Consider the following 12,203-nt stretch of genomic DNA (forward strand, 5'->3'; position numbering starts at 1 on the left):
CCGCGTCATTCCCCCAGCTCTCCTATGTCTCTCCGTCCCTCCTTGCCCCACGCCACGTCATTCCCCCAGCCCTCCTATGTCTCTGCGTCCCTCCTTGCCCCCCCCGCCGCGTCATTCCCCCAGCTCTCCTATGTCTCTCCTTGCCCCGCGTCATTCCCCCAGCCCTCCTATGTCTCTGCGTCCCTCCTTGCCCCCCGCCGCGTCATTCCCCCAGCCCTCCTATGTCTCTGCATCCCTCCTTGCCCCGCGCCGCGTCATTCCCCCAGCCCTCCTATGTCTCTCCGTCCCTCCTTGCCCCCCCGCCGCGTCATTCCCCCAGCCCTCCTATGTCTCTCCGTCCCTCCTTGCCCCGCCACGTCATTCCCCCAGCCCTCCTATGTCTCTGCGTCCCTCCTTGCCCCCCGCCGCGTTATTCCCCCAGCCCTCCTGTCTCTCCGTCCCTCCTTGCCCCCCGCCGCGTCATTCCCCCAGCCCTCCTATGTCTCTCCGTCCCTCCTTGCACCCCGCCGCGTCATTCCCCCAGCCCTCCTATGTCTCTCCGTCCCTCCTTGCACCCCGCCACGTCATTCCCCCAGCCCTCCTATGTCTCTGCGTCCCTCCTTGCCCCCCCCGCCACGTCATTCCCCCAGCCCTCCTATGTCTCTCCGTCCCTCCTTGCCCCCAGCCCTCCTATGTCTCTCCATCCCTCCTTGCCCCCCGCCGCGTCATTCCCCCAGCCCTCCTATGTCTCTCCGTCCCTCCTTGCCCCCCGCCCTCCTATGTCTCTCCGTCCCTCCTTGCACCCCGCCGCGTCATTCCTCTAGCCCTCCTATGTCTCTCCGTCCCTCCTTGCACTCCGCCGCGTCATTCCCCCAGCCCTCCTATGTCTCTCCGTCCCTCCTTGCACCCCGCCGCGTCATTCCCCCAGCCCTCCTATGTCTCTGCGTCCCTCCTTGCCCCCCGCCACGTCATTCCCCCCGCCCTCCTATGTCTCTGCGTCCCTCCTTGCCCCGCGCCGCGTCATTCCCCCAGCCCTCCTATGTCTCTCCGTCCCTCCTTGCCCCCCGCCGCGTCATTCCCCCAGCCCTCCTATGTCTCTCCGTCCCTCCTTGCCCCCCACCGCATCATTCCCCCAGCCCTCCTATGTCTCTGCGTCCCTCCTTGCCCCACGCCGCGTCATTCCCCCAGCCCTCCTGTCTCTCCGTCCCTCCTTGCCCACCGCCGCGTCATTCCCCCAGCCCTCCTATGTCTCTCCGTCCCTCCTTGCACCCCGCCGCGTCATTCCCCTAGCCCTCCTATGTCTCTCCGTCCCTCCTTGCCCCCCGCCGCGTCATTCCCCCAGCCCACCTATGTCTCTGCGTCCCTCCTTGCCCCACGCCGCGTCATTCCCCCAGCCCTCCTATGTCTCTGCGTCCCTCCTTGCACCCCGCCGCGTCATTCCCCCAGCCCTCCTATGTCTCTCCGTCCCTCCTTGCACCCCTCCGCGTCATTCCCCCAGCCCTCCTATGTCTCTCCGTCCCTCCTTGCCCCACGCCGCGTCATTCCCCCAGCCCTCCTATGTCTCTGCGTCCCTCCTTGCACCCCGCCGCGTCATTCCCCCAGCCCTCCTATGTCTCTCCGTCCCTCCTTGCCCCCCGCCGCATCATTCCCCCAGCCCTCCTATGTCTCTGCGTCCCTGCTTGCACATGCACATAACAACACACACACAGGGACACGAGACACAGAGACACTTGTGTTTTATTAGGTAGGATTAATATATATTTCTAGACATCCTTAGTCTGATATTTTATCGCTTTAATGCTTAATACCTTAATATAAGTGAGTGGGGACCTGCTCTTCTTTTTTGTCAGAATTCTATATTGAGGTCGGTGACCTCTCCCCCCTCTGATTATTACCTATTTAGGTGGCAATGAGATAGCTTTTTGCTGCGTTATGTTTGCTCGTGTTGCTTAGTGTGAATTTAGGATTAATATATAAATACAGCAGCCATCAAGTGATCATTTTTCATACATCTCTTGTCAGCTCAGTACAGTTCCGTTTCAGTATACGGCTGGCTGTATCTAATTGTAGAAACAGAGGAATATAAACAAAATATGCTATCACCTCTTCCAATGCAGATCACAAGCTGAAGGAGTTTTCCACTGCAGAGAAAAATGCTGTGTTTAACTGTTTGAATGCTGTTCTGCTACATTTTTTTTTTTTTTTGTGGTAGTAGGTTTAAAGGCTGTAAATAATATTTTAGAACAAAGAGGAAACGTTGAGTTTCAGACCACTTTAAGCATATCTGATCGCCGTTTAACTCTGGCCTTTTTGTATGTCAAGAACTACATAACCAAACATCTATTGCTTGTCGTTTACAGTAGGTGCTTGTTGCAGCTTGCTCTCCATTGACTGGCAGAGGTCAGACTGCTATAATAATAAAAAAACAACTGATAATAATAATGTGATGTTTTCAGCAGGTGTGCTTTTTCAGCTTGCTGCAGTTATTGTTTTGCTGTTTGTGCTTGTTGTTACAGCCAGCCAGCAATCATTGAGAGACTGCTGACACTAGACACTGCAGAGGGCAAAATGTGATGTCATGTAACATTTCATTGTTATTATAAAGTTACATTTTATCCTTTTATCTGACTGCCAGGAGGACTTTTTCTCCCCCCTTTTGTAAAGCAGAACTGGCATTAGCCGTACAGAGCGTTCATCCTCCCCGGAGCAAAACTGCTCGATTTGTGAAAGGTTGAATTTGATGGACGTGTCCTTTTTAACCTTATTGTATAACTGTCTAATTAGAGTTTTTCTCTTTGTATCGCAGTCTCCTCTCTGGAATCAAGGCCAACTCCAGGCACAGCAAGAAAAAAAATAACCTTCTTGGACTTCCTTCCATAACATATATCAAGCTCCAATATTTACAGGGACATGTGGTATGTTAATGACAATTTCCTTCTTCTCCCAGCCCCTTGCAACCGTCCTGTCCCGTGCTGGGACAAAATGATCCTCCAGTCCCCCCCGCCGCAGCTCCCCTTCATTTTGTCCGTCGGCTGTCCTGGATGCGCGCGCCCTTGCTCCTGCCGACAGGAGCATTCTGCACAGGTGCAGTACGACATTTTCTCATACTGCGCCTGGGCAGGTTGTTCCCGGACATGGGAGTGTGAACAAGGACACTTGCAGCCAGGGCTGCGCAGGCGCAGTTGCTGTCGACTTGTAAGTTAGTGATAATGAAAGTGAACCGTGGCGGGGGAGCGGAGGATGTTTGAGTACTGGCACGGGACAGGACGGCTGCATGGGTCTGTGAGAAGCCCCAGGTAAGTTAAAATGCTTTTTTTTTTAGTTTACAGGTTTCCTTTAACCACTTGAGGACCACAGTGCTAAACCCCCCTAAAGACCAGGCCATATTTAGCATAATTGGCCACTGCAGCTTTAAAGGGACACTTAAGTCAAACAAAAAAAAAATGAGTTTTACTCACCTTGGGCTTCCAATAGCCCCCTGCAGCTGTCCGGTGCCCTCGCCGTCTCCCTCCGATCCTTCTGGCCCCACCGGCAGCCACTTCCTGTTTCGGTGACAGGAGCTGACAGGCTGGGGACGCGAGTGATTCTTCGCGTTCCCAGACACATTAGCACCCTCTATGCTGCTATATGGTATATGATATATGCTATATCAGCATAGATAGAGCTATTGTGGCCAGGAACGCGAAGAATCACTCGCGTCCCCAGCCTGTCAGCTCCTGTCACCGAAACAGGAAGTGGCTGCCGGTGGGACCAGGAGGATCGGAGGGAGACGGCGAGGGCACCGGACAGCTGCAGGGGGCTATTGGAAGCCCCAGGTGAGTAAAACTCATTTTTTATTTCTGACTTAAGTGTCCCTTTAAGGCCAAGCTGCTGGGCCTCACAACTCAGCACATGAGTGATTCCCCCCCCCCCCCTTTTCTCCCCACCAACAGAGTTCTCTGTTGGTGGGGTCTGATCGCCCCCCCCTAGTGTTTATTTTTAAATAAAGGTTTCTTTTTTTTTTATTATTTATCATTTATTTTTTGTAACCCCCTCCCTCCCCCCAGCCAGCCAATCGTGGCGATCGGCTTCAGCCTATGAGAGCCGATCGCTCTCGTGTCCGAGGGGGACAGCCGTGTCACACGGCTGTCCCCAGTACATCCCCACTGATCGCAGCGCTGTACTAACTGAAAAGACGACGAAACCGTCTCCCAAGCGGCGATCGCCTGCGCACGACCACCTGCAGTAGGCGGCCCCAGGACTTGACGCCAATTGGAGTTAGGCGGTACTGGGGCTGCCGCCGCGGCCACGCCCATTGGCGTGGGGCGGTCTTTAGGTAGTTAAAGTGAATCTGAAGCAACATGTGAAATGATGAGCTAAACATATTCACGTAGGATTCTAGCCCTACTAAGAAATTATATGAAGCACCTGTCTGTTTTCCAGTATAGGAAGGGTTAGAAAACCTGAGTTGTTACCTATGCAAAAGAGCTTCTATGAGCTAGTGGACAGCTTGAGCTCAGTCCCGTTTTCTGAAGAGACTAAAGTAAACTTCTTCAGGCCGTGCTCTTGGCTTTGGAGTCTGTACAAAAATCATCAGACTCCAACTCAGTTTATGAAACCACTGACTCCGACTCACTAAAAATTGCTCCGACTCCTCAGCCCTGGTGGACATCTACTCGTCCATACATAGTTACATAGTTACATAGTTACATAGTTACTTTGGTTGAAAAAAGACATACGTCCATCGAGTTCAACCAGTACAAAGTACAACTCCAGCCTGCTCCCTCACATATCCCTGTTGATCCAGAGGAAGGCGAAAAAACCCTTACAAGGTAAAAATTCCTTCCCGACTCCAGATGGCAATCAGATAAAATCCCTGGATCAACATCATTGGCATTACCTAGTAATTGTAGCCATGGATGTCATTCAACATGCCCAGTAGAGCAAAGCTGCTGTACGTTTCTCTTCTCGCACAAGCTCAGTCAGGATGCACTTGTCCACAGCCAGTCCATTAGATGTAATGTACTGTCCACATTTTGATTTCAGTCAATTTTTATATTTAGTAAACAAAGAGAATTCTGTTCGTGGCATTTACCATATTGGTTTTCTTCTGACTGAAGCAAATGCTGATGTAATTTCCTCCCTTACTCTTTTTTTTTCCTCATAGAAATCTGCTCTGTCATAGATAGCTTGCTTTGTAAACATGTGAGTATAGAGTTCAGCCTCATAAGACACACTGAACTGCCCTCAGCCAATCAGTGAGGAGCAAGAATGTGGGTGGGGTGATGACAAGCTTCTTTCTCGTCAGCAATGTACCAAATAGAGCCAGGCTGACACAGCAGACACATTTCTGAATAGATGAGTGCTTGCAAATGCAGGGTAAGGCTGCAGAGCAGTGGGTAAATGGAATGTGATTTTGTGGCTGACAATCCCTCTTTAAAATAAAAAGAAAGTCTGAGACCAAAAATTGTGTTTTAGTTAAATCTGCACAATTTATTGAAGAGATTAGGACAAAACATTAAACCAAATACATAACATTCAAAGCACCAGAGGCAATAATACCCCACCATGCATTTTATCACCAGTCGTTCATCATATACGGTATTAAAAAAAAATTGCTAGGGAGAAAAAAAAATAAACAAAAATATATATACGGGCATTTAGGGGTAAATGGGGAAAATTAAAGTCCACCTTCTGACGCAGCACCATCTTGAGTGTTAATCACCACTTGATTTGTAATTAAGATACCAAAACAAAACCAAGGTCAGCCGCAGATTTGTCTTATTTTTTATAGCTGGGGTAAAAAAAAAAAAGTTCCTGAAAGCAAAATAAAAATTCTTCCCATAGGGCAGGCAAACAGTGTCCCAGTATTCAAATGCCGAGTAGCTGTACGTACATGCCACATACTACAGTTAAGCACAAATTCAAGTAACAATTAGATACTTACAGAGTCTACATGTACCTACTCAAAAAACTTTGAACCATTTCACAAAACAGATACAAGCAGAACAACTGAGGTACGGGATAAAAACACAAATATTCATGTTTATATTTCATTATATAGCAATAGAGAGGTGGTGAGGGTGGGAAGAAATGCCAGTTTTGAGTTATTACAAGCTATAAAAATAAAATAAAAAAACAAAAAAAACAGAAGCGAGTGCCAAAATAAAAAAACACAAGAAAAGGGGAAGTGTTAAAAAGCACAGCATGTAATAGGTTACTGTAAATCACCCGTAATTGAATTGAAGTACTGGCTTAATACATCACAACTGTGACATTTTCATGAAAATAAATAATTTTCAACATGAGAAGGTGCAGTAAAATGCATGTCCGTGCGGGGGCATCGGGGAAAGAGGGCCATACTGGTAATTATGAGCTTATAAAACAAAAATTTCCCATGAAATGTTTACAAGGTAATGAAAACAAAAAATGCTGAAAGGAAATTGAAAGGAAAAAAAATAAGTAAGAATAAATAACAGCCAAAAATAAAAAAGGAATAAGATATAAACAAAATAAAACAAAAAACTGTATTTGAAAAAAAATAGGAAGGAATAATGAAAACATCCTTAAAAATGGCTGTGCAGCTTATCTCTTTTTATACGATCCTGGCTATAAGTGCGAGATGGCAAAGTATGGAAGCCAGCGAATCAAAAACCCTGTTTAGCTCGCCAAAAAGGTAATATTGTCCTCCCTGTAGCATTGCGGAAAATGCATCTGGAAGTTTGGATTATAACAGCTTCCTATAGCAAACCATTTCAAAGAAAAACAGAACAGCTTGTTAAATGAATGGCATCTCCTAAAGGGAACGAGGAAGTCATTTCCTGACAGGAATATTAAGTAGTATGTAATTAGACAAAATAAAGAGCTTAAAATTGGGAGAACTGAACAAAAATAAAAAAAAAGTTACTCTTAGCACCTACTTTAACATCAGTGCACCCAACTAAATTTAAGTTTTCTATAGCTTGCTGTACCAGCTTGGCACGGGTATAAAAAAAATTAAAATAAAATAAAAAAACAATAGCCAACTGTACTTTCCCTGAACAATGGCACAAGTAAAATTAACAGTGCGATGCCAGGATGTGCGTGGCAATATGTCGATAAAACTTTATTAACAGGAGGAGTGACAAAACTGCACTGTAATTGGCTTGTGCAGTCTCCTTGGCTCCATAGAGGGTGAAGCTACAATTGATCCATGCTGATTATGTTCAAGAGAAAAGTAATAGAAAAAAAAAAAAAAATAAAATAAACAGACTAGTTGTATAGCAGCCTTAATGCTACATTTGTAGAGTAGTTCCTTGCAGACCTGTCTTCTCAAAACCAAGGAGCCCAGAGCAGCATGTGTAAAAGTTACCGTCCTGGAACAATATATGAAATACTATGGTCCGGAAGGACTCCTTCATGTGGCCATGTTCAGCTCAAGTACCGAAAGGAAAGTTTTTGTGCTCAATTAAAAAAATGGTCCGTTTCCTCATCCATATTGACATCAGGCACCAGTTGATCTGAAACCTCCTTAGCACCATATCCTGAATTCAACGCATTGAAATCTGTGGAAAACCAGGGATGGTCCAGAATTTCTTGAGATGTGAGCCTTTCTGTTGGCTCCCTTCGAAGTATGCTACGTATGAGGCATTTGGCCTTGGGGGATAGTGTCTCTGGAATGTTAAACTGGCCACGACGGATTTTGCTGAACAGTGAGCTAGGCTCAATGTCATGAAATGGATATCGTCCAACCAACATTGTGTACAGCATTACGCCTAGGCTCCACACATCAGCCGCCTTGCCAGAGTAGCTGCCATTGGAGTTCAGGATTTCTGGACTAACGTAGGCCGGGCAACCATGTTTGTCTGAAAGAGAGTCGTCACCTCCCGATAGAACGTAAGCATCTTCAAGGCTTTCCAGCTTCACCCTAGTTCTAGGATTAAGGAAAAAAAAGAAAGATGTAAATACTAAATACTGTACTGATCAGAATTACATTTCATGTTGCATTAAATAAGGAGCTCATGACTACTCTACTCCAAAAGGTTCTCAAACCTGACCTCAGGCGTCACCAACAGTGCTGCTCATTTTTTAGATTTCCCCTCTAGAACACAGGTGGATAAAATCATGGACTGAATAAATGAAGTATATTCATAAAACTAGCACTGGTCAGTGAGTTCTGAAGGCAGGTAGAGCAACCATGGCTCCCCCTGATCATCAAAATAATATCACATTCATAGTTGTTTTTTTACACAACTCTCCATCTGAGCATAAATATTAATGTAATACATAAGATCAACACAAAACCCACATCTGCATTGGTTTGTAAAAGACATAGGCCTCGATTCACCAAGCGGTGATAACTCAGTTATCACGCCTAAAGGACTTTAGGCGTGATGACCTTTTCACCACTGAGTTATCACCGCTTTTTCCTGCTCTTCGCGCGAAGTTACCGCGCGAACGCGCGTACGCGCGTGAGAGCGCGCGCAAAGTCCCATAGGGTTTAATGGGAGCTTCGCGCGAAGCGTCGGGTGCTGCGCGCGCACTTACGCGCGTACACGCGGTAACTTCGCGCGAAGCCCTTCTTATCATGCCTAAACTGAGTTTAGGCGTGATAAGGGCCTTTTCACCACGGTGCTAACACTTTGCACCGCTTGGTGAATCGAGCCCATAGAATAGCAAATGTCTGGGGGCTTAAAGAAATCCTTGCTAACCCAATGTTTTGAAGAACAAAATAATGGTGACGATGTCACTATAGTAGGTCAGTCCCTGTGCAAGCTTTATCCTCTGACTGAACATATAGTATAAATATTTGTATACACTGGACTGTTTTTAAAGGGACACTGTAGGGGGGGTCGGGGGAAAATGAGCTGAACTTACCCGGGGCTTCTAATGTTCCCCCGCAGACATCCTGTGCCCGCGCAGCCGCTCACCGATGCTCCAGCCCCGCCTCCGGTTCACTTCTGGAATTTCAGACTTTAAAGTCTGAAAACCACTGCGCCTGCGTTGCCGTGTCCTCGATCCCGCTGATGTCACCAGGAGCGTACTGGGCAGGCCCAGTATGGTCTGCGACTGTGCAGTACACTCCTGGTGACATCAGCGGGAGCGAGAACACGGCAACGCAGGCGCAGTGGTTTTCAGACTTTAAAGTCTGAAATTCCAGAAGTGAACCGGAGGCGGGGCCGGAGCATCGGGGAGTGGCTGCGCGGGCACAGGATGTCTGCGGGGGACCGTTAGAAGCCCCGGGTAAGTTCAGCTCATTTTCCCCCCGACCCCCCTACAGTATCCCTTTAATTAGGTTGCACAGTATGCCAGGTTTGTAGCCTTTTGATCGTGCTCCTTGCTTGTTTTCATCAATGTGCGCATGCCCTTAAAAGGCTGCCGACCTGTCATACTACGCATGTGCAGAGAAGTATGTCCGGGTCAAATGCCGCCGACCACGCCAACTTACCGGACCAATCGGGGGCTTTTACAATGAAACAGAGGGGGGCGCTTGTACACAGGAGGTGCAGTCAAAATCTGTGCTCCTCCCTACACACACGTAGCATCCGTTTTTTACTTCGAAGCTCAGGTCTAGTAGCCTTTAAGCCTCGTACACACACTAGATAGGTCTCAGCTGAGGCCGCCTCTGCCAAAAGTCTAGCAGGTGTACGACAGTCCTCGACCCTCCCTGATGCATCAGATCCAGACTGCCAAATCATCTCATTCAAGCGCAGGCCATGAAAATTTTTTACAAATTATACACACATAAAAGTGTCCGTTTCTCCCAGAGAAAATGTGCTATCAATTACTTTTTTCCTATGCTGCTGTCAGTTACAGTAGGGAGTAAAAAGCTGACAGATCTGACAAATTTTAAACTAGTCCATATCCTTTTAGGAGACTCATAAAAGCACTCACCGGAAAAGATCTATATCTATATTGGGTTAGCAAGGATTTCTTTAAACCCCCAGACGTGCTATTCTATGTCTATATAAAGGGGGCTTAGATGCTTTCCTTGCGTTGAAAGACATCCATGGCTACAATTACTAGGTAATGCCTAACTAATGATGTTGATCCAGAGATTTTATCTGATTGCCATCTGGAGTCGGGAAGGAATTTTTCCCTTTTTGGGGCTAATTGGACCATGCCTTGTAAGGGTTTTTTCGCCTTCCTCTGGATCAACAGGGATATGTGAGGGAGCAGGCTGGAGTTGTAATTTGTACTGGTTGAACTCGATGGACGTATGTCTTTTTTCAACCAAAATAACTATGTAACTAAGATAACAGCCACCTTCCTTACTTGTTTGCACACTATTTTGGCAGTTGAACTGAGCAACTGCTGTTCAGTAACTGCCTTTGCAAATAAAGAAATAACCGAGAATCCCCCATGAAGAGATGGACTGGTCCAAAGCCTGTGAGATCTGTCAGCTTTTCACTACCTACTTTAACTTCACTTTACTCTGGGAGAACTGTACAGTTACCGTATATGTATACATTTTAATTCTTAAAATTTTTTGAGACAGTTGTCCTTTAATATGAGAAAAGTATTAGACATGTTATAGTTAATAAAGATTTGAGTTACTTTTTTCCACTCGGAGTCCCACTTTAACACACATTAAAGATCAATAGCAGACTGCTTTATTAGATTCTGTTTCTCTTCTGAAGTCATGAGCTTGTCAAAAGAGGAAGCAATTGAGCCTGTGAATGCTTTCCCATTAGTGGTGAATGAAACCACAGAAGCTTAAATCAGAGGCAGCCATGGCCCTCAGAAACAGGAAATGCATCTCTGTCGTCATGGGAACAGACAGGGAACCCCAAGCAAGACAAAAGTGACTTTGATAGGGGGAATTCAATCATGGCATTCAGCACTCTATGCCCGTCTGCAGAGCAACAAAAACAAGTCGATCAATTAAAATTGTTAGAAAACCATTTCACAGATCAACACCTCTTTACACGCAGCCATTTCCACAGCAGCACTCCAGTCTTAACTGTATTCCTAATCCAAGCTTGGCACCAATAAGAGAGATAACAAGAACGGGTTTCCATTGAGTCCCATCCTCCTATTTTGCCTGTAGAAGATTTTCCCATAAATAAGGAGCACTGTGAGGGGGGGGGGGTGGATGGAGAGGGATTTGAGGGAGGCATCTTGACGGCAGATATCTGAGCGGAATTATTTTACACGGATTTCCCTGCCTGTTTCCAAGGAGACGAAGACGTAGATGCGGCCTCCAAGAATTACTGCCGCTCTTCTGTGGTTTCCCCTCAGTGCTAATGGAAAACATTTTACATTCAGCTTCATCTCTGAAGACCTGGTAATGCCTCAGCCTGCTGCAGCTTCCCAGCAAGTCAAGCGCAAGTCAGGAATGTTTTCTAACATGAGAGAGGGGGATAAAGAAAAGTGCAATATAGGGTGGATGTCACATGACAAAGCCAAGGAATTCCTGTCAATACGACTGCATATTAGAGTAGAGATCTATCTGTCAGCATGGGAACTCAATCTAGCCTAAGGTTCTAGGCCTGCTTCAAGGAAACCTGAAGTGAGAGGGATATGGAGGCTGCCATATTTATTTCCTTTTAAACAATGCAGATTGCTTGGTGGTCCTGCTGATCCTCTGCCTCCAATACGTTTCGCAATAGCCTTTGAACAAACTTGCAGATCAGATGTTTCTGACTCGAGTCTGACTAGATGTTTGTTTCCGGTGTGTGATTCAGACACAACTGCAGCCAAAAAGGTCAGCAGGACTGCCAGGCAGTTGGTGTTTAAAAAAAAAAAAAAGGGAAGAAATATGGCAGACTTCATATCCCTCTTACTTCAGGTGTCCCTTAAAGGGAACAAAAAAAAAAAGTTTCACTTACCTGGGACATCTACCAGCCCCCTGCAGCCATCCTGTGCCCTCAGTCACTCACAGCTCCTCTGGGCCCCTTCCGCCAGCTAGTTTAGTTTTTGCCGACTCTGAGTCGGGGGGCCGCCATGCGTATGTTTGCATGCATTCCCGCTGGTGCAGGAAGCTATCGTGGACATTAACACGTACATTGTTACGTGTCCACGATAGCTTACTACACCAGCAGGAATGCATGCAAAAGGTACGTGTGGCAGCCCTCCGAGTCGGAAAAAACAAAACTAGCTGGTGGCGGGGGACCAGAGCAGCCGTGAGTGACTGCGAGGGCACAGGATGGCTGCAGGGGCTGGTAGACGCCCCAGGTACGTTTTTTTTTTTTTTGGTAATAGAGTGAAGGTTATATTCCAAGACTTATTCATTCAATATGAAACAGCAGCCTTTGTTGGAGAAG

The 12,203-nt window shown here is 46.8% G+C and overlaps 1 protein-coding gene across 1 annotated transcript in view; it reads right to left on the reverse strand.

Moving 5' to 3' along the window:
* Positions 1-5,425: 5,425 nt before the first annotated feature.
* TRIB2 (tribbles pseudokinase 2) overlaps positions 5,426-12,203 on the reverse strand; it is a 29,247-nt gene continuing 22,469 nt past the window's right edge. Inside the window, exon 3 of the mRNA XM_068280283.1 lies at positions 5,426-7,870. Within this exon, the coding sequence (XP_068136384.1) occupies positions 7,402-7,870 (469 nt within the window). The 3' untranslated portion in view covers positions 5,426-7,401. The remainder of the gene's footprint in view (positions 7,871-12,203) is intronic.

This window comes from Hyperolius riggenbachi, chromosome 4 (assembly GCF_040937935.1).
Source record: "Hyperolius riggenbachi isolate aHypRig1 chromosome 4, aHypRig1.pri, whole genome shotgun sequence".
NCBI classification, from domain to species: domain Eukaryota; kingdom Metazoa; phylum Chordata; class Amphibia; order Anura; family Hyperoliidae; genus Hyperolius; species Hyperolius riggenbachi.